The 23410-nt window shown below is 34.2% G+C and overlaps 3 protein-coding genes across 9 annotated transcripts; 2 read left to right on the plus strand and 1 right to left on the minus strand.

The window, feature by feature from the left end:
* Positions 1–7864: 7864 nt before the first annotated feature.
* Positions 7865–12253, plus strand: LOC110632327 (uncharacterized). The gene is made up of 10 exons (XM_058148278.1): positions 7865–8064; positions 8326–8356; positions 8456–8604; positions 9509–9600; positions 9709–9716; positions 9829–9900; positions 10039–10206; positions 10739–10834; positions 11462–11584; positions 11875–12253. Exons 1-10 carry the CDS (start codon positions 8045–8047, stop codon positions 11914–11916), a joined length of 801 nt encoding a protein of 266 aa, XP_058004261.1. The 5' UTR covers positions 7865–8044; the 3' UTR covers positions 11917–12253.
* A 285-nt stretch (positions 12254–12538) lies between these two features.
* Positions 12539–20078, plus strand: LOC110632295 (tRNA-splicing endonuclease subunit Sen2-1). Of its 7 annotated transcripts, none has more exons than XM_021780488.2 (4): positions 12539–12725; positions 13135–13500; positions 13897–14633; positions 15338–16156. In XM_021780488.2, exons 3-4 carry the CDS (start codon positions 13906–13908, stop codon positions 15423–15425), a joined length of 816 nt encoding a protein of 271 aa, XP_021636180.2. In that variant the 5' UTR covers positions 12539–12725; positions 13135–13500; positions 13897–13905; the 3' UTR covers positions 15426–16156. The 7 variants fall into 7 exon arrangements, with proteins under 7 accessions (XP_021636180.2, XP_021636189.2, XP_021636163.2 ...); XM_021780497.2 differs by having other exon boundaries at positions 13187–13500; XM_021780471.2 differs by lacking the exon at positions 13135–13500 and adding an exon at positions 19858–20078 and having other exon boundaries at positions 12541–12725; positions 15338–15429.
* LOC110632289 (tetraspanin-3) lies at positions 16051–22117 on the minus strand. The gene is made up of 2 exons (XM_021780450.2): positions 21211–22117; positions 16051–16608 (listed from the first exon to the last, which is right to left on the minus strand). The coding sequence occupies exons 1-2, from the start codon at positions 21721–21723 to the stop codon at positions 16264–16266; spliced, it is 858 nt and encodes a 285-aa protein (XP_021636142.2). The 5' UTR covers positions 21724–22117; the 3' UTR covers positions 16051–16263.
* Between the last annotated feature and the right edge of the window lie 1293 nt (positions 22118–23410).

Raw genomic sequence — 23410 nt, forward strand, 5'->3', positions numbered from 1 at the left:
CAACTCCTTCAACTCCGCTGGTGCCATTCTGTATGGCGTTATGGAGATTGGATCCACACCAGGCATAACATTAATTTCAAACTGCACTTCTCTTTCCGGAGGTAATCCTGGCAATTCATCAGGAAACACATTTGGAAATTCATATACTGTAGGGATGTCCTTCAATGCTGGACTCCCCACTTGGGTGTCTACCACATGTGCCAAGTAGGCTTCACACCCCTTTCAGATCATTTTTCTGGCTAGTGCAGCCGAAATGATGTTTGATGGCAATAACGCCTCTCCCTTGTATTACCACATCAGCATCTTGAGGAGACTAAAAGTGACTATCTTCACCTACATACCAATCATGGCATGATGCCTAGCTAACCAATCCATGCCCAAGATGATATCATAATCTCTGAAGGGCATTTCAATGAAATCAGACAGGAAAGTGTGTCCTTGGATCACCAAAGGACAATCTCTATACATTCTATTAACCCTGACCTCCTGTCCTAGTGGACTTGTTACTAGCACCTCAAAGTCCATTTGTATACATGGAACAGCAATGCAATCAATGATGCTAGCACTCACATAAGAATGGGTAGAACCCGGGTCAAATAACACAAACACATCTTGGTTAAAAGTTGAGAAGGTACCAGCCACAACATCAGATGTCTCGACTTGTTCCCTCTGTCTCATTGCATAGACTCTGACCGGCGCACTGTCTTGCTCTGAATGTTTCACTGTGCCTTGGCTGCCTGCTGGGTTACCTCTACCCTCGCTCTACCTGCTAGGTGGTTGTGAGCTTCGTGACAGTGGCTCGAATCGACCTTCGCAGTAGTAGTAGGTGGTCCAACTCTGCGACTCATCGTGCGTCCTGGCAAAGTGTCATGTGCCTCCACAGCTATAACAGCTCCAATAGCCTTGTAGCAGATCCCACCATGATTTCTTCCACATGTTTCACATTGGCGGGAGGGTAGGAACCTCTGTACTCTGTGACGGATAGGGGAGGTCTCTGTCCTGAATATCTTCCCCTACCAGATTTCTTGCCACCTCTGCCATGTCCCCCATAGTTTTTCCTCTTTCCAGTAGGACCACTGGAACTCTGTTCTGCAGATTTTCCCTCTTTCTCCGTCTTCTCTGATCTCTTTTTCTCAGGAGCAGCTTCAGACTCGATTCTTTCCAACTCTAGAGCTTGAGAAATAAGTTCAGAGAAGTTAGTGTGTTTGAAGCCGACTACTTGTAATCTGATACTGGGCTTCAATCCAGTTTCAAACCTCTTACATCTCTCCCTGCTGGTAGCAAGTAAACTTACTGCATAATGGCTCATGCGGAAAAATTCTCTTTCATACTCAGCCACTGATCTGTTCCCCTATTTTAGACTTAGGAATTCTTGTAGCTTCTGGTATACATAAGCATCAGGGACATATTTCTGTCTGAATTCCCTGAGAAAGTCATTCCATGTTAGCACTGCTGGTTCTACCAGACTATGGGGAATGATTTTCCACCAGTCATAAGCATCCCCCTGTAGCAAAGATACTGAGTATTCGAATCTGAGCTCCTCTGTGCAATGCAGTTTCTTGAATACCCTATCCATTCTTTCTAACCACTGTTCAGCTTCTAGAGGATCTACTCTCCCCTTAAACTCTGTAGCCCCATATTTTATCAATTTGTCATACTGCCTAGTAGGAGATTGTGGTTGTACCATCGTGTCTCAGATTGGGACTTGAGTAGGCACATTACCACCATTTGTTGGAACATTGCGACCATCTCACGAGCGAATCGAGCAGAAATCGCGACATCTGCAGGGTCGGTGTCTTTGAACCACTGATATTATGTAGGCCTGGGGCATCCCCTTGCACCTCAGCCTCAATAGATTGATCGACTGAACGATCACCCTCTTCCATAGTCAATGCGAGGATTCTAGATCTCCTGAACAAATAACACAAGGAGATTTCCTCCCGTTAGTGCATATTTATAATGTAATGTACTGTATGTATCAAACAATGATATTGAGCAGTTGTACTATGAAGAAAGAATATTCAAATAACAGGTGAAAACAGAATTTAAAAACTTTGCTCTGATACCACCAAAACATGTCACACCCTACCCCTCTGTAAGGCATAACATGATCCCGTAGTATACCTAATGAATTATCAACTCCGTCTACTCATAACCCATTAAATACACTACAAGGAATTTTAAAAACTTTTCTTACTTCTTTTACAGTGGTGAGCAATATTTACAGGTGTTAAAAACCTTTCTGAACTGAAGTGATAGAACTAACACATTTGGACTATTTGGAATTTCTTTAAAAATTTTGGTAGAGTGCCATCTGTATTTTGGATAAAACAGTTCTTCAGAAAACCTGTAAAAAGCACTTCAATATATTTTCAAATCTCAACTTCAACATTTTTCTCAATACAACACATTTCTCAACTCAAATCTGCAGTGATTTTTCAAAGACCGAGATATAAGAAATATATTACAATTTTTACAAGCCAAAACAACTCATAATTATTTTACAACTTCAGTGTACAATTTGAATTTACAACTGCTCAAAACCAAAAACAAAATATACATACAGTGAATATACATTACAGTACAAAATGCCAAATGTGGTATACTCACTATACCCAAAAATCTCTCGTTGGCGGTACTAGCAGCCTAGTCTGCTGCCCTGTTTGTCTGTCTACCTGCGACAGCAATAAAAGAGCTATCGCTGAGACAATGTCTCAGTGGTGCACAACATTAACCAAATACAACTTTAAATCACAATTCATAAATCATATCAATAGTGGATACTTAAAACTATAGTTAATTTCAAGACAGTAATTGTCAACAAGAATTTAAACTCCATTTGTCAATATCACAATAATTTTCAATAAGTCAGATCATGGTTGAATTCAATAGACAGTATATGTCAATAAGAGTTTAAATTCATTTCACAATCTCACAATACATATCAATAAATCACACACAGCTTAATCATGTTCCAAAGTTCAATTCGTCCCAAAAGCCGATGGCTAATGAGAAATAACATAGCTAGCTAGCAAAAATATGAGTACTCATCCAATTCGTCCTCAACAGGCACACACCTCAACACTTCAGCCAGAGAGGGAATTCAATTCGTCCCACTAGACAAGCTAGTGAGGAATACAATCAATATACATGATAGCTGTGGTTTCAAACCATTTCCAATGCTTTTCAATCAATAAGTATCCATCAATATCATTCAAACAATTTTTCACAGTTTCAAACCATTCACAATGTTTTTCAATCAATAAGTGTCCATCAAACACATTTCCACAATTTAAAACAATAATATACAAATAGTCAATATTTATTTCAATTGAAAATAATTCAAAAGAAATAGCTGTTGTGCACAAACCTCGACAATCGTCTCTCGGTCCGACTCAGTGTTTCCTTCCCTTTCCCTGAGTCTTTGGTAACTGATAAACACAATTTGAAGTGTTTCAGTACTAAATTAAATTGTCTCTATCGATAATGTTTGATAATAATTCACTGAAAGCTATTATTTGTTTAATCACCTAATATACCGACCCTCGATGCGTTCTAGGTAAATTAGGTTTTAGTGTCATTAATATGTCACATTCGATAGGGTTTTAGGGTTGGTACACGTTACCAATTTCATTTCCTTGTTTAGTGCATTTTATTGCAAATTGTTAGATTCCGGGATACTAGTTTGACCTAGCCGGACGACCTGATTTCCTCGGTTTTCGGATTTGGGTCAAAACTACAAACTTGTAGATCTATGTCTTATAGAACGCGGAGCAAAATTTTAGGTCATTCTGAGTTAAGTAGACCAAGTTCTGGTCATTATACTATTGCTGGTCAAATGGCATCAAATTAGGTCAATTTTAGGTCAATTTTGTCAACTTTGGTTCGGCCAGTTTTTGGACCCGAACTTGTGCAAGCTGTTTGACTTGCTTATGGTCATTTCTGGGCTTTGGTGTCTTCATAAGACTTGTAGGTATGGGTCTTAACTATTCATGGTTAAAATTTTAGGTCAATTGGACCTGTTTTGAGTGAGTTATGGCCTAAACACTAACTACTGCCCAATTGGTCAGTTTTCAGGTTTCACTTGCACCTAATCCGAATTGGTCATTTTTTATGTCACCTTGCAAGCAGAATTTTGGTATGCTTTCTTAATGAAAGTTGGCACATTTTGTGCCTAGTTTCACCTTCAATTGGTCTCATACCAATTGAGGTTACACATTTAAAGTTATAAGCTAAAATGCATACTGCCCTTAATTACCTTGCTTAAACATACATCAATGACACATTTACCTTACTCTAAGTTCACTTCCCTTACCAATTCTGTTTTGGTACATTACCAAAACCACATACCTCTTCACTTTAAAGTCACTTTGGGCAGATTACAAACATCCTTAACACACCAAATAAAATTCTAATTCACAAAGTCCAATTACAATCACATATACACATAAACATTTCTCATTATTTCATACACTTTACACAACTAATATATATACATATCCATCAATCCTCAATGTCATAATTCTGCCAATATCTTCATGAACTCATACATTTATCAAAGAATTCCAAGGCTGCCGAAAAGCTTCACCATGCCAAAGTGTCCATAATTCATCAATTTCCACTCCAAGTGCATAATCACCATTTACATGTGGAATTAACTACTAGGACATCAATTCACCCTATTCAACATGAATTTCCATCAAACATATGTAAAATAAATCATCAAATATACAACTCCATGGCTGCCCAAAAATGGATATATCAAGAACTCCTCAAAACTTAAAATTTTCTTCACAAATCAAACACCCATAACAAGTATACAAAGTTTAACAAAGTAATGTTCAAAGATACAAACTTACCTTTGGTTGGGACTTGTTAAACCTTCACTAAACTTCCCTTTCTTGCTGCCTATCAACTATCCAAGTGGTGTAGAACAATTTATGTGAAGGAAGCTAGTGGAAAATGGCTTGGATCATAGGTGGACTTGAGCTTGATGGTGGACGGCCATGGAGTTTTCCATGGAAGGAAGGATGCGGCCAAGAAGAAAATGAAATGAGGAAGAAGAAGGTAAGGGTTCTACAGCTGTCCCACTTCAGTTTTTAAGTGGCCAAATGAAATTTTAGTGGAGCACTAACTAACTTAATATAATTGTTTAGTTAAAGTTTCTAAAATTTACAATTTGGCCATCACACTTTCATTAATCATATTAGGTACCACTCTTTTAATTTTTATTATATTTTCCAAGTGTAATATTATTTATTTTTAATGGACATTTAGGTCAAAAGACAACTCGGGGTGTCAATTGACCACAATGCCCTGTTCGGTTGCATTCGATTTTTCTGAACACCGGTTTTGTCTGCTTTTTCGATTTCTCACTTTTCTTTGTACTAATTATTTAATTTTTTTTGATATTTCTAATGATATTTATACTTCAATAAGGGTCTATTTAAGTCCTAAAAATATTTTCCAGGTTCCTCGATCCTGTATTAGTCAACGGTCCACGCCGTGACTTCCTGTTCGATACCCATCGCTAGGGTTCCCGGCTCGCTTAACTTGGTTACATTTCTTTGCTATTATTTTTCCTTTGTTTTTCTTGTATTTTCTTTTCTTGTATTTCATTATTTTATGTCTCCTCACTCATATCGAAGTGTAGTTCTAAGCATCCTAGCTGTCCGGACCATGACCGTCACCGGTCACAATGATAACGCACTCACCGAACTTAGGGTGTTCTGGTGTTAAGTCTGTGAGTAAAATATTAATTTTAATTGTAATTTCGATATTATTATATGTTCAAGCATGGCCATGCATCACTTATAAATATGTATCTATGTAGTTAAACTCTAGGCATATTTTATATTGCATTCACAACTGTTAAAGTACCATGGATGTTGTTGTGGTAATTTGGAGCAGTGTGAGTGTGTTGGCGTGCGTGTGGTATGGTGTTGGATATGGACAGGACGAGTAGACACGGCTTGAGATCTTCGCTGGGACCCGGTCTTTCGGGGTAGACAGGGCTTGAGTTCTTCGCTGGGACCCCGTATTTGGTTTATTAAGCGAAAGTCCGGCTTAAGATCTTCGCTGGCAGAGGTTGGATTAAGAGGGTTGGCTGTATAGGGAATCAGCTCCCGTATATGTATTGTTTGATATTATCGGGTGTGTGAGTGCTCCAAATTGCCTTTTTGTTGTGATTTGTATGAAATTTATTACGGTGTTGCATTTCACTCCACAGGGTGCATTAGTTTTAGATAGTTATAGAGATTATGGTTAAAATTGAAATTTTACTCTCTGAGTCGAACGCTCACTCCTGTTTATTATTTTTTCAGGCTACAGGAGGATTATTGTTGTGGTTAACCTGCTTTTCTTCTTCGCAGGTCGTTTATTAATGTTTGTGTAATTCTGTTAACTCCTATAATTTCTGCATGTGTTAGAAATATTTATTTGATTGGGTCTGTAATATAATTGTCATGTTGGACTTGTAAACTTATTAAAAGCATGTATGGTTGGATTTGATGAGGGAGCCGAGCTCCTATTTTTTTTTTTTTTTTATGATGTTTGATTATGTTGAGGGTGAGCTGAACTCCCCAGATGATTATATATTGTGTTTACAGGTCAGTGAGTCAAAAACTCCCAGTTAAATGGTCCATTTTATGGCTGGACTCTGTCCAGTTGAATTCTTGAAATTGGGTTCAAATGGGCCTTAGAATTAGGTTGAGGAATAGTTAGGCTTACTACGGGCCTCGAGGCTTTATGCTGGCCCAGGTCCTAGTGCCAGTCCGGCCCATAGGTTGGGTCGTGACATGTTAAATTTGACAACTTATTGTCCTTATTATTATCCACATAATTTCTATAATAAATGTTTTCTTGTTTAGATTAAAATTACTATTAATATACATACTAAATAAATCCTCAAAAATTATAAAAAAATCATTTCTCTTACCTAAAAGTTCTCAACGTATATAATTTTAAATCTAAATCATATTTTATAGTTGTAATTTTTCTTTTCCTTCTTACTTGAAAATTTTTATTTTTCATTAATTTGTAAAATTTCATTTTTAGTAGAATTATTATTTGTAAAATGTTAACTATAAATAATATTAGTATTTTATTTTTTTAAATTAACTTTAAATATAATTTAATAAAAAATTAATATGATAGTTACTATAAGCCCTCACTTCAGCGATATTTTTAAATTATAGTACTTCTTATTATAAGAGTTACTTCTCATATTTGATTACATTATTATTTATAAATCAATATATTATTAAAAATAAAATTAAATTTAAATTGAAATTTAAAAATAAAATAAAATTAAAATTGAAATAAAATTTGCTTAATTAAATATTATTTTTATAAATAGATTAATTTAATCTGAATTTAAATATACTTAAAATTTACCGTACTTATTTACCGTGCTTGTTTCCATGCGCATAGTTTTACCATAAGTTGAAGTAAAAGCATTTATGTTTATTATGAAAATTTGTAATTAATAATATTAATCAAAGGAGGCGGACTGCGACTCTTCAAAATCAAGACCGGCACACGCTTACGTAAACGTTGATGATTTTGACTGGCCCTCAATGCTCTAGCCGTGCCGTGGCGGTTCCGGTCTGGTTCGAGAAAGAAAGAAATTTAAACCGAATCGTAGATGCTGATTCTCTACGATTTTTTCTTTTTTAACTTTAATTTTACCTTATAATTGAAATAATTGAAATTTTTTTATTTTTTTATTTTATTTTAGTTTTATTTTATTTTATTTTTTAAAAAAAGAGATTTGAATCAAACCGATTCACCGGTTTAAGAAATTCCAATCCGGTTCCCGTCTGGCGTGCGCCTTTGACCTGCTTAGAGTCCAAGTCCATCGCGCCTTTTGGAAGTCTCCGAATTTTTTCTTTGGCCTTCTGATTCTTTCTCCTCGTCTCTTCTTTCGTTTCTCTCAATTTCTGAACTCTCTCTGATCAATACAGGAATTCCAAGCTAACTTCGTTTTCTCAGCTTTTTTGCTTTGTCTGCCAGAGTAAAGGGGTTGCTGATTGCTACAAGAAAAATGGTTCAGATCAAGGAATTGTATCCTCCTACTACTCTTCTATCTATGTGTTTTTTGTTTGCTGATGATTAAATTTAGTTTATGCTCGTGGAAAATATGATCTATTCTATAATTGGATTAGTTTAATGACATTTTTGAATTCGGATTGGTCCAAAATTCAAAATTTTGTATGGAAATCCAGCTGAGATACGGCAAGCTTGTTTACATGTTGTTTCACTGAAAAATTTTATGTTATGGGTATTTCCTTGACTTGTAAATTTTTGATGGGTTTTCCTCTGAAGCCGAATTGTCATGCCCATGTCACTGGAAGAGGTATAACAAATGAGTTCTTCCAATTTATGCAATTCAAAGAAAAAAATTGCATTTATTGTTTGCTAAAAAAAAAAGGTCTTCGGATATTTGGGTTTGCAGTATCAGATAGCCCAGATGTACATGGTAATGAAGATGCAGCAACAGAGTACTAGTAGTACTGAGGGTGTTGAAGTCTTGGAGAATAGGCCCCTGGAGGATGATGTATTTGGAAAGTGTCAATACACATCCAAAGTTTATCGGTTGCAAAGGTAATTTCAATTAAGATATTTGAGGTACTTAATAATATAGTATTAACTGTTAAGATATCTAATTAGCAGGCCTAGAAGAAAAGGAAGTTTAGGAAAATGGCGTTGAATTGGTGTCTGATGACCGCAGCCTGCAGGAAACTCCCTTTTTTTTTTTTTTTCGACCTGTTTGTTTGCTAAGTAATGACATTGATTAGGTGAGAGGTGAGAGTGAATACTTTTTAGGAGGCATTCACAAGAACATAAGTGGTTTCTCTGGCACTGACTGCTATGTGCTAACATTAATTTTTGGTCAATTTTAAAAAATTAAAGATGGAAACTGGCAATCAGTAGATGCAATCTGTTTGTGTCATGATTATACGGTTTCAAGATGTTGCAACTTCCAACTAGATAATTGGTTTAGTTTTAGCAGGAGATTATAGGAGCATGAGTGGCTGTACTGAGACACATTTTACTTTTGGTTTGGCACTTACCCATATAAATTTACTTAACGTGGTCAGGTTGAGACACTTGCTGCTTAAGTGTTGGATAGTAGTTATTTTCCCCTCAATAATGTCAATTTTTTAGTGAGAGATGTTTGGTTGGCTCTGAATTTTTTTGGCCTTTAGGTGAGGGTCGTCCCTTAAATTCCAGATCTATTTTGGGGGAGACTTAAATGCTCTATTATGAATTTCACGTCTCTCCCTTTCTCTCTCTCTCTCTCTCTTTCCTTTTACTTATTTTCAGGAAAACTTCTTGTCCTTTGTTGATTATGATCTTTATCCGAAAATGTGTTCATGGCCTGCTGGTTTTCTTTTCTTTAATATTTATTTTATCGGTTTTTTTTGTTTATCTTTTTAATAAAATCTTAACATCAAATTTCTAAGCTTGAGGTGTTAATAGTCTCTTCATGCAATTCTTTTTGCAGCAAAGCTCCTACTTGGCTTACGACTTTTGCACCAGCAGATGCTCTTATCATGCAAGAAGAAGCTTGGAATGCATACCCAAGATGCAAAACAGGTTTGGCTTCTCTTGCTACTGTCTTGATGTTCTTTATTTATATCTAGAGCTTGTATCACTTATTGACACGTTTTTGTTTGTTCTTTGCAAATGGATTCTGTATACCAGTAATCAAGGTACGACTTATTTTTCTCAGTTAAAAAAATTCGAATTTACAATTTTTTTTCCTACCAAAGAACTTCATATGACAGTCAATAGCATGGTTATTTTGGTTTGGGATTTTTGCAGTGTCCATACTTCACCAAGTTTTCTTTAACAGTTGAAACTATTCATAGGGCTGACAATGGTCAATCAGAAAATGTAAGTTTCTTCTAGTATCTGTAGTTTTTTTGGGTGTATTTGACAGAATCCATAACCTGATATCTTTCTAGTGAGTGAATTTTTTGGAATTGTCATTCATATTTCATACATTCTTAACTGTGAAGCTTGACAAACTAGGTACATGGTTTAACCAAGGAACAACTAGCAGTCAGGCAGGTTGAATATATTGATATAGCCTCGGCAGAAACAGATTATTGGAGTTATGCTATTGGAAGCAACAGCATGGACTTCTCTAATTTCAAATCTGTAAGAACTGGCCGTGGTCCACTTTTGGATGGATGGCAGGTTTGTATCTTCCCTACCTATTGATGCTTAAATAAATTGATGCAGCTACTAATAGAATTTTACTTGTGCTTTTTAAATATAGCGCTCATCATGTTATCACATGGTCTCTCTCTCTCTCCACAACTTTTTTTAGGAATTCTTTTACTTGTAACTTTTCCCTTTAAAGGAAAAAGCATTCTTCTTTCTGTACATAATCAGCTGGAACCTTCCACATCTCATCTTATTTGCACTGTAAAGCGTTAGGAGCTTGTCTCCATATTTTTCTTATCGTGTTTCCTGTGTCAAATGCCCTGAGGCTCAACTTTTCTCTGTAGTCTGTACGGTAAAAGGGCTCTCAGCTCTGCAATTGTGATAAAAAAGGGAACAATAACTTCTGGCTTTGGCTGTATATGGTACAAATTGTTGACCATACCATTAATTATGTGGTTAGGTCATTGATAATGATATAATATAATTGCTTCATTTGCATCATCTCTTAAATACTTGTTCCAATTTAATTTGCGATATTAATTATGGCATATTGATGTTGCAGGATAGATGTAAACCTGTTATGACAGCATACAAGTTGGTAACAGTAGATGCACCATATTGGGGCTTTGGTTATCGACTTGAACAGGCTTTACTGGCGGTAACCTCTCTCAGGCTACATACAACTTTTACAATTAAGATTTGATGAAGATGATAGCTGCACCTTTTTTAAAAAAATTTCTCAAGGCAGATGGGTAAAAGAAATCTCAAGTTTTCTGAGGAATCATTTTGCAAAAAACAGAAAAGAACTCCTATGCTTAGGAAATGTTAACCACTTAAATCCTCATATTTTACAAGTTTAATTATATGTTCTTCTGCTCTTTTAAATTTCTAATCTTTTAGTCACTCTTTCCCCTAAATTATGGTTAATTTTAGTTCCTTTGTTTTTAAACGGATCATCTATTGATCATATATTGTATGCTTTCTTCCAAATTTTCATATGCTAAGGGATTTGAAAAGGACCCTATCAAAGTAATTTTGTAATTTTCTCAGGCATAAAAGGTAAGCAATTCTTAATGGTTAATTTTCTTTTCTGGATTATGAGAAGTGAGAACCGTTGACAATTGTAAATACTAAAACATAGAAGGGGAAAAAATTTATACGAGGAAATGTTAAAAGATTAGAGTCCATTGGTGAAGCAGCAGCATCTGGCTAAAGTCACATTGACATATGTTTCTTATTTTGTTGATTATAAATTTAATACATGCTTTCAAATTAACTTATGCAGGGTGAAAGGGCACTTTTCTTAGAATCTCATCGGAACTGTTTTGGTTGGATTGATGACTGGTTTGGGATGACAATGCAACAAATACGAGAACTTGAACTACAGAGTGATTTTTCATTAAATAAGGTAGGAATATTTCAAATTCTCAATGAGCAGATTTTAATACAATTTGCGGTGAAAGATGTTGATTGTTGTTGGATCAGCTTCGTTAAGTAGACCATTCAAATATTATATCATATCATAAATTGTCAGCTGTTCCTTAGGGACATCTGAGTTTTTGAACCTGATGGAAGTCCTTGTGGGGTAAACAGCCAAGTAATGTTGTCTTTGTGCTGTCTAGTTAGGGTCGGCTATATGAATCATTTTCCATCATTCAGCTCTATTTAAAACCAATTGTCTTTATGTTGTGATGACAGAAAATTGGGATGCCAACCGTAATGACAACTTCTGAAGACTAATCAGAGGTTGCCCTCTGGGAATGAAGATGCTAACAGCTAGAGGTTTCAACTTAAACCTGAAAAGCATGAGATTGCGGTCCAAACTTAAGGTGCGAGATTGAATTCACACGGACAGATAGATGATGCTGCAAAATAGTATTCTCCACATTGGAATTGTTGTAATGTTATGATAATTATTCATTGGATTACTTGGTCATTCTTGGGAAAAATTGTAAATTTGATTATAGCAGATACATAATCCTGTTGGAGGGAACAGTGATATATTTACTGTCCAAATTCTTTACAGAAAGTTTTGAATTTTCCTAAGTTCAATTATAGATTCATAGTTTCATGTTAATCGTTATTATCTTACGATCTAATCATTAACACAAAAACTCTTGTAATTTGAACTATTATACAATTATATATTTATATTCATGTTAAATCACTTTTACAATAAGTTATAAATAATAATTTTATTTTAAATATATAAATATAAAAATTTTATTTATTAATAATATTTTGAAAATTTTAATAATGAAAAATTGTATCTGCGGCATCGCGGGCTTGTTCTCTCCTAAATGGTGCTAAAACGACACCGGAGATAACTGTAAGCTAAGGGAAATAGAATATAACTTCTAAATAAAATTTTTATTTTTTAATGTAGAACACCTGTAATTCGATTGCGGACATGCTTTAAATCAACAGTAGCAACCTCAACTTCAAGCTCTAGCCATCTTCAATCTCCCTATCTGATCAGACCTAAAGCTCCCTTTGGCTGCAACAACTCAACTTGGATTTAAGAGGAACCTTATTTCGAAGAATTTAAGGTGGTTCTCTGTTTTTTTCCTCTTTGACTTTGGGAGAGAAAGAGGGGAAGGGGAAAGGGGGGAAATGAGAAGTGAACCTTATTGAATTATTGTATTTCCTCCTCTTCATTTCTTTGCCATTCTTTGTCACTCTATTTCTTCTTGTTCTTTCCACTGTTGGAGCTTAGAACAATTGTTTTAGTTTTACAGGTTGAACAAATTTCTGTCAAATCTTACCCATTTCTTTAGCACTTGTTTGGGCATTAGATTATGACAAAATGGGTGAACTTTTGTTTGGTTTGGAGAATTTTTCATTTTTGGAGTTTCTTTTCACTGCTGCTTTTAATCTTTTTTGTTGCATTGACTCTATGCTTCATGGGTGATGTTCTTTGATTTTGTTTGCTATTTTCTTGTGTTTTGGATTGGAAAGAATTGCAGATTAAATTTCCGTGGTTCCACTTATCCTAATCTCTAATGTCCAGCTTATTGAACAAGGGTTTTCAAATATGAAGACTAATCCATTCTCCATGTACTCCACCAATCCTTGATTTGCAAAGGAAAATTTAATTGAACTCGACCAGTCGAACTGTGACCCTGTCATGAGACTGGTTTGATCTCTGGTCCAGTTTTAACAACGCTGATGCTAATTGCTAGGGGACTGGATTCTTAGAAACGACACCATTTAACCTCTTTTCTAGGGGGTCGGGGTTATTTTCTCCTTGTTTTCTGGAGACTGCACAATCCCAGATAAAAATTGTATCGACGAAGGCTTTCTACTGTTCCTGCAAATTAGTAGGTTGCACGCGCTACTTTTGTGAATAATTGTTTTCATTTGCTATCTTTTTGTACAATTAAAGCTATGAATTTCCATGCATGTCTTCTTAATCGAATCCAAACTGAAATGCTTCTTTGCATTTTTTTCAGTCTTTTGGTCGGCGTGTTTGTTTTAAAATGAGTGCATGTTACCTGTTCGATAATTTGCTTACTTCATAACAAGGCCAAAATCTTCCATAAAAATTGTAATAATGAATCTTTGAGCATATGCCAATTGAGTCAAAAGTACCAGATTATCTAAATAATTTTCTCCTTTATCTCACTTTGTTTTATTTTATCTTACACGATTGGTCTAATCTGGTATAATAGAAGTTACCTGCAAGAACATGGATCTTGAACTCCTTTATTTGTTTTGAAGGACAAATAAATGGAACCAAGATGGAAAGGCAAGGGCTCAGAAGCCAAAGCTCTTGCAGATCCAATGTCAAAGATTGTTTCACAGCTTTGTACTTCTCTAATCCAAATAGATGCTCTTGGGTTACTCTCAGGATGCAGTGTGCTTCTTGCAGTGGAAACAGAACAGACTGAGCTTCTCACTCGTGCATGTTTTGGCCGACCTATTATTACAGCTGAGAAGGATAAGCAATGGTTTCAACTGGGTTTGGAGGAAGCCTTTTATTTATGCTATTCTCTGAGATGCCTCAAGATCGTTGGTGAAGATAATTGTCATAAGAATGATGTTGAGTTATGGCAGTACATGAAATCCAAAAAGGCAGTTTTCCCTGATTTTTACAAGGCTTATTCTCATCTTCGAATGAAAAATTGGGTTGTGAGGCCAGGATCCCAGTATGGTGTAGACTTTGTTGCATACCGTCATCATCCATCTTTGGTTCATTCTGAATATGCTGTGCTTGTTTTATCAGAAGAAGATGCTGATGTGAATGGAAGATTGGGAGTGTGGTCTGATTTTCATTGCACAATTCGACTTTGTGGAAGTGTTGCAAAAACATTGTTAGTTCTTAGCATCAACAAAAATGGTCATGGTGCTATCTCTCCATCGTGTTTAGAGAGATACTCCATTAAAGAGCACACAGTCACTAGATGGAGTCCGGAACAAAGTCGTGAGGATCAGACAACCATTGAAAATGAAACCAAGTAAGATGTAGTTTAAAAATAATTATATGATCTTCTTTTATATCCATTAGACCTGATAGGCTCTTTTTCTACAAAATGGATCGTTATTCATCAGACACTTAGTACATGAAATGGCAATATTTATATTCTGAGTGTCAAATGATTTCTACTGTGTTTGGTGTAACTGAAATGATATAATGTCTTCCATGTGTGGTGCTCTTAATTTTTTTTCTTAATTTACATGAGAAGTTCTTAATTTACATAAAAAAGTACTTATCTTTTAACTTTTAAAAACTTACAAATTTATAAAATATGTACTATTACCATTTCTTTCTTATAACAGTGATTGCCATATTTTGAAAAATTCATGTATGAAACACAAACCAAGGTTTCCAAGGGGGATAATGTTTCTTTGGGTAGGGCAAGTTGACTAATGTGAATTGAGTATTTAATTCTGTATAAGCATAGAAAAAGCAGTCACTCGCGTGTTTCTGAGGCTACTTCTATTTTTCTGTATTTTGCATTAGTATTTGATAACAATGCTATTAAGAAACTTGGTTTAGGAGGGGGGAATTAAAAATAAATGTAGGATTTGCTAGTAAAGGTAGCTCAATCGTGGTTTTTCTAACAATAATGGTAAAGATTTTTAATGTGAAGTATGCACAACTAACATTTAAAGGTCTGTATTCCAAAATCACCGTCTTAAACTCACTCACTCTTTACAGTATCCCCAAGTTTCAAGGGCATGAACATGGCTTTCACTCACATGGACAGGAACAATCTCATGTTCTCATAGATCAGGGAAAGATATAGTCTGGTACTGCTCTTTCAGTCTTCTGCAATTGCTTGTCAATTACAGTAAACATGCTACTACATGAAGTGTGATGAAAGATAATTAAATTATTATTTGCACATTGCATGTCATTTCATATTGGAGCATCAATTTCTCCTTGTAGAAATGATTCACGAGTTAGTTCGCCCCCTTAATTTTCAAGGTGGAGAAAGACTAATGACACTAGGTTGCACTACGCACTACTTTGTTCTTTTTAACTTGTAGTTCACTCATTGTTTTTATCAAGAAATCTTAAAAAGATGGATGCCCTTTTGTTTGTCTATTGCGAAGTTGAGAAAAAAAAAAGGTTACTGGGAAAATGTGTGGTAGCTTATTATGTTAACCCATTCATATATTGTAATTGGCAAATTCTCGAAATAATATCAATCTTTCCTGAAGTGCTCCCACTTTGTCTGCCATTCATTGATAACTTCTCTGACATCAAGTTATTAGCTTGTGGGAAAATTTATTAGCAGCTTAGCTACTAAAACCATGAAGTCATCGGTTGTGATTTTGATAATGGACTTTATCATGGAGCTTAATATAATTGTTTCCATGCTATTACTGGTGGTGTCAATTCAATTTACATATACAAAGTGCTCAATCTTCTAATTAGAATACTTTTTTTTTTCTTTTTTTCTTCTTTTCTTAGTATTCGGTAGAAGAAACAGTTTATCTGGAAGCAACATATACATCCAAATCTTTTAAAACAAGGAACAAAATTTAAGTGCACTAAGATGTAACAGTCCTAATAGGAATGGTAAAACCATAAAATACATCCCTGGCATGCTAAGCATCCAGGCATGAATTTCACTGCATTTAGAGATGGATCCTACTAGGTTGTGCCTTTGTCATCCTTGCTTCACCGTAGGGTTCATCATTATCTATCCTGCGATTGTTCCTGAAAGCTGCACAGCCGATCACATAAACAATCACTAGGATGATTAATACAATGATGTTAATTACTGACACCTTCCTCCAACTCTTCTTCAGGCTGCCTAGCACTCCAGCCTTGCAAGAGTTGCAAGAATAGCACAGCTGCTCTTGATCATTGCTCCAGTTGCTGCAGTCGGTGTTGTAAGCAACCCCTCCAGCTCCAGATGCCCATACAGTTTCATTCACATAAGAGAAACCACAGTCGCTAGGAGGCTTGCAGCAACCAGACTATTGGAACAGAGATAAAAATTATTTAGTTATGAAGCATATCATTTTACACCAAAGAAAGCTCCTCAATGCAAAAATGTTGTGAAAATTACACCCATACAAAATAAAGAGCAAAAAATTTAACATGATTCAGCGTAAGCCTACTCCACCAACAAATTTACTCAACTCAACTTAACTCAACTCAACTCAACTAAGCCTTTATCCCAAAAATTTGGGGTCGGCTATATGGATTCGCTTTTTTCACTCTGAACGATTTTGAGTTAAATCCTCAGAAATGTGTAATGCTTCTAAGTCATGCTGTACTACTCTCCTCCAAGTCAATTTAGGTCTACCCCTTTTTTTCTTTCTATCCTCTAGCCTAATGTGCTCTACTTGTCTAACTGGAGCCTCCGTATGTCTACGCTTCACATGACCAAACCACCTCAATCTCCCTTCTCTCAACTTATCTTCAATTGGCACCACTCCTACCTTTTCTCTAATACTTTCATTACGGACTTTATCTAGCCTAGTATGGCCACTCATCCACCTTAACATTCTCATCTCTGCAACTCTTATCTTAGATGCATAAGACTCTTTCCCAACACTTACTACCATATAGCATAGCGGTCGTATGGTGCGCAGTAAAATTTTCCTTTTAATTTATTGGGAATCTTACGATCACATAGAACTCCCGTGGCACGTCTCCACTTCAACCATCCGGCTTTAATCCTATGACTAACATCCTCCTCACATCCCCCATCTACTTGAAGGACTGAGCCTAGATATTTAAAGTGATTACTTTGGGACAATGCCACCAACAAATTTACTATTAAAGAAAAAATAATTACACAAATTAATTATTTTTCTCACCTTTAAAATTACTAAAAAAAAACTTACAGAATTCAATACATCTCTTCACTTTATGAGCTCTCCACAATACATCCCATATGATGACCAATCAAATATATATATATATAGGCTACTAAAAACTCAATCTTTTTAGGATTCTAATTATTAAACTTCATAATTTAAATTTCTCTAAACTTCTTAGACTAATTATGCTTCCTAATTCTAATTAGATTTGAACTCTAACAATCTCCACCTTCAAGTCAAATGGAATTAGTCTTCACAATTTCTGTAAAAATCAATTTTCTTTTGAGCACTTCCTTGCACTCTTGATTGTTGATGTTGCCTCTTACTTTCACTTGCATTCTTCCAATCAATGTGCTTCCTTTCAATTTGTAGAGATTCTTTGCACCAATCTTCTCACCATTCATGATCACAAGAACATCTCGGCTAATTCTCGTAACTCCACCATGAATCAAATATCTATAACCCAAAAAATTCAACTTACCCAAGAAAATTAATTTCCTTTTTAAATTTAGGAACGTATCTCACTTTATCGAACACTTTTATATGATCATCATGCAGTTTGATTTTTACTCTTCCAATAATTTTCATCTTGTTCCCATTGACTAGCTTCATTTTTTCTCCTTCCGTTACTTCAATCACATCAAACCAGTCATTCTTTGAATAAATATGGAATGGGTAAACAGAATTCATTAACCACTCATCTTATAATGGATCTTTTACTTTCTCCTTATCATCATCCACATTCAAAATTTCACCATTAACACCATTATCCATTGCAATTACTGTAGTTCCTTGTTATTCTTTTCCATGACTTTTCTTAAATTGTTTAAATTCTGCAAGATCTTCCTTCATTTTCATACAATGGTACTGAATGTGATCCTTCTGATGACAGTAATAGCATTCTCTATTTTCAAGGTTTACTCGTAGTCTCAAGCTCGATTTACTATTCCTTCTCCAATTGTTTCCACGTGAATTGCTTCTACCACGACTAGATATAGCAACAAAAGCTCCACCTTCATTGATACTACCTGTCTTCTTGAACTTTTCATCATCCAAGATAACTGTGGTAACCTCATCTACCTTCAAAGTCTCATTCCCAACTGTTATGGCTATCACCAAACTTTTATAAGATTGTGAGAGATAGGTTAGAAGCAAGAGAACTTTATCTTCGTCATCTACCTTCACACCAACACTAGCCAATTGGGTAATTAATTTTTAAAAATATTAAGGTGATCCCTCACATTAGTACCTTCATTCATTTTGAGTTGGCACAACTCTTTCTTCAAGCACAAGCGATTTGTGAGTGATTTTGACATGTACAGGCTCTCCAATTTTTTCCACAAAATAATTGGCGAAGTCTCCTCTTAGACATTGTACTTCGCATCTAGGGCTAATGTCAATCTAATCGTACTCGCAGCCCTTTGTTGAAGCTCCTCCCAATCATCTTTCATGGTTGTCGGTTGCTTCTTATTCAATGCTTTAATTAATCCTTATTGTACAAGGACATCTTTCACGATGTTTTGTCATAAACTGAAATTATTTTTTCTATCGAATGGCTTCACCTCAAATTTTATGCTTGCCATCTTTGACATCTCGAGCCATAGCTCTGATATCACTTGTTGTGAAAATTACGCCCACACAAAATAAATAGCACAAAATTTAACATGGTTCGGCGTAAGCTTACTCCACCAACAAATTTACTATTAAAGGAAAAATAATTGTACACACTAATTATTTTTCTCACCCTAAAAATCACTTAAACAAAACTCACAGAATTCAATACACCTCTTTTCTTTGTGAGCTCTCTATAATACATCCCATACAATGGTCAATCAACTATATATATATATATATATATATATAGGCCACTAAAAATTTAATCCTTTTAAAACTCTAATTATTAAACTTTATAATTTAAATTCTACTAAACTTCTTAAATTAATTATACTTCATACTTCTAATTGAATCTCTAAACTAATTATACTTGAACTCTAAAAAAGAAAACAATATTTTGAGTTTGTTTGGTAGCAAAAAGATATGGTTGGTGGCATTTGATTTTGATGAAGATTATTGATGTGGGTCCTAATAATTAGCTTATTTTGAGCAAGTAAGTCTCATCCTTTGTCCACTTGCTCATCCTTGCCAATCACAATAGGCCACACCTTATATGTTGTCTATTCATTGAAAGATAGATGCAATTACAAGCAAAGCTCTGGTCTTACAACAATGAAACCAAAGAATGACAACCACATAATTATGCCATAAAAAAGGTTATACCAAACGTTGAAACTAATTCATTACATCAGACTTTATGGAACCTAATGCATATCTTTATTGAAGATTTTCTTGATCACATTCATACCTCATTCACTGTGCCTTTTGCTCTCATTTTTTCAGGTCTCCTTTTATTGGTTCATTTTGTGACAATCTGTTTGAGTGGAGCCAAAACCCACATGGTGTATTCCTTTAGGAATATGAGACATAAATCTCTCAAGCTTTATAACCTTACTGAACATTAAATAACAATAATTTTGTTGGGAATTTATTTGAAGAATGTGGGCATCAATTAACATTTGAGTGTCTATTGGATATTGCTAGCGGAATTATTGTTGATAAAATTATTTTTTTAAATATATTAATGAGAAAGTATTAAAAAAATTAAATTTAATAAATTTTAATTATAAGAACATAAAAATAATAAAATGATTTTTTTTTAAAACTTCATTTATTTTATTTTTTTCTTGAAAGCAGTTCTAGTTGTGGCGTTGGGTAGTTGAGAAAAGCCAAGAAAGCATAGAGATTTTGTATAAGAGATTGGATTCCAGGTCCCTTGTATCTTTCTGATTCTTGTCTTGCACCAATTACCTAAAGTATATACATAACCAACCAAAAAACGAAAAGGTGAAAAGAGTAAAGGGATATCCATATTTTATTCTACCAGAAACCAAAAACCTTGACGATATAGGGCAAACCAGCCACTTCCACGTGGTACCCTTAAGAGAACATTCTCAATAATATGGATACTATAGGTAAAAAGAAGAATATATATATGTATCCCCTGTTCTTTCTTTATATGAGAATAAATTATTGGGTTCAGCAATATGTATATGAAGCCACCGACCCAGTTTGGTCCGGTAGTGTTAAAAAGCTTAGAAAATCAGAATTGAAGTGTCATATAGAACAATGGAGTAAAATTACTAAAATGGTTAATTAATATACTTTTTTTTATACTTTATGTGAAATAAACATAATATTTTATTTAAATTAAAATTACTTTATTTGATTGAAAATTTTTAAAATTTATGAAATTTATATATCTTTTCTCATAATTTTTATTGAATAAAAATATATTAAATTAATATTTTACATAAACATAAAAAATTAATATTAAACGTTTATAATATTAAAATTTTATAAAACAAAATAAAAGAATCTTACTTTATTTTAAATAAAATAATTATAAAATCCATCAAAGTGCAGTGCCTTTCCATGAGATGGAGGGTTATGGGAAAGGCCAACCAGTTCCAGTTTTCATGCCAGAGAAACCGCCATGGATGGAGTGGCCTTACTGCCTTCTCAGTTCTCACATGGCCATGGCCCTTCATAATTATTTCTAATCAACCCCAAATTTCAAGCTTTTCAAGCTACTTTTGCTATGCTTTCATGGTACCCAAGAAAAATCAATGATACTGGAATCTCTCTAAATAAAATAACGAAAGCAAGAAAAATGAAGAGAAAAATAATGCGTACCTGAATAGGACTAAGCTTCCTTTGATAAAACATATCAGCAGTTTCAGGCATACCATTAATGGTGACTTCCATCTTAGCACAAATCTTAGAATCTCTAATACAAGAACTAATCTTGCTCCAGTAGCTATCACTAGCCACACGCTCCTCCAGCCAACCTGAGTAATCTTGCAGATAATAGTCCAAATATGCTCTGCCCATCACCGGCCGCCCTGACCCTTTATCGGTCACTGCATATGCAAAGATGATGAACCCTATAAGCGCTGCGATGATGAAGAACATAACAAACAAGTATAGCCACATCAAGAAAGTGTTCCTATAACACGCGCCAGCAAAACCAGCCAAAGATATAACCATAATAGACACCCCAATCACGATCAATGGCCACTGCAAGAATTTTAAGCAATCTGTGTTGTTGGCTCGGCTGCTTAGCCATATCCCACCACCAAGAATTGGGATTGAGAGCAAGAAAGTTAAGAAGTTTAGCAGACCTATCAGGTGATTGCTACTTCTCATCTTGGTTGATTCTCTAGACTATTGAATATGGCTGTGTTTGATTTCTCTCTTTCTGGTTTATGGGAAATTGTGGTTTTCTTCACACTTTACAGAGACCAATGATAAAGGTTTCTGAGATGCAGTTGGTGATGATTTATGAGTTTGAAGTGGACCTTACTGGTTTTCTGTAGCCGTAGGGTAGGGTACCCCTTAAATTGTACAGGCGTTGGTGAAAGAGGATGGTTGCATGGTTTTTATGTGGGTTGAGGGTAATAATAATTCTTGAGCCTTTTTGGATTATTTACTTGTCGTGGTGGTTTGATAGCGTTTTGCTTGAACTTTGAGTGAAGCTACTGATGATGGCTGGTATTCCCTGGAATTTGATTGGCTTTTTACATGCTTCAACTATTCATGCCCATGGCCATTTCGGCTTTTTACATGGCAAGAATTGATTGGCTTGTTTTTCTATTTTTTATTAAAAAAATATACAATTTTTTTAAAATATAGATTCCCCTTAAAATATTATAATAATAAATGAAAGAGAATTCATACAAATTGTCTTGGCTGAGTAAGTGAGGTAAAAAAAAATTTATTTAAGTAAAAGTAAGTGTCTACCTTTTCTTTCAAGTGAAAGTTTTTTTTTTTTTTTCTCAAAAAGTTACTTACTTAATGGGTTACTTATTAAATAGCTTCCTTCATGATAAGTACAGTTTTCAATAGAGTTATAAACAAATTAAATTGTTTGCGAGCTATTTGAAATTTAATTCAATAAAACTTGACTCGATTTAACTTATTTAGGAAATGAGTTAAATTCGAGCTTAATTTTTAAATTCATTTAATGAATGAGCTAAACTCGAACTTAATAGCATTTAGTTCATTAAAACTCGCAAATTAACTAATTTACAGGTTCGGGATCAAACTTGTTAAGTAGGCCTGTAAATATATTTATTTGTAAAAATATTTATGATAATTATTGTATTTTGTTATATTATAAATATTTATTATTTTATTTAAAAATTTTTAAAAATAAAATATTATTTAAAAGTATGATATAATCAATATATAAAATATATTTATTAAATATAATTATTTGAAATTTAAATTTAATTTTTTATAAAAATTAAGTTTTTTTATGAGAACTAATAAAAATTATGTAGTTAGAACTTTACAACTATAAATTTAAAGCTCACTTTATAAACGCATTGAATTATTTGAGACTCAATTTAATAAAAAATTTAGCTTGGCTCGGTTCATTTTTTAAATGAATCAAACTTGAGCTTATAAATATTCGGCTCGCGTTCAACATGAGTTGTGCTTGAGTTTGAAAAAATTTAGATGAACCAAGTTTGAATTCTTTAAAGTTTGACTAGACTTAATTCTCAAGAAGTGATTAATTTGAACCAAACAAGAATTCAATATAATCTAATATATATATTTATATTTTTTTTAATATAGCTTTATCATAAGAAAAAAAAGTTATACTAATGGGATTTGTGTATGAAAGTGATTGACTCACTCTTCACACATGTTTTTTTATTATTATTATTTTAAAATATGAGAAATCTAAAGTTGGATTTGGTTATGGTATTAATTTATATTTTATTTAGTTAAAAATAATTATATTCAAATTAAAATAAATATTATTAATTTGAAAAGAAGAGTAATTTGTTTATATGAAATTTTAAAATTTAATTAGTAACTTTGATTG

Source organism: Hevea brasiliensis, chromosome 6 (assembly GCF_030052815.1).
Source record: "Hevea brasiliensis isolate MT/VB/25A 57/8 chromosome 6, ASM3005281v1, whole genome shotgun sequence".
NCBI lineage: Eukaryota > Viridiplantae > Streptophyta > Magnoliopsida > Malpighiales > Euphorbiaceae > Hevea > Hevea brasiliensis.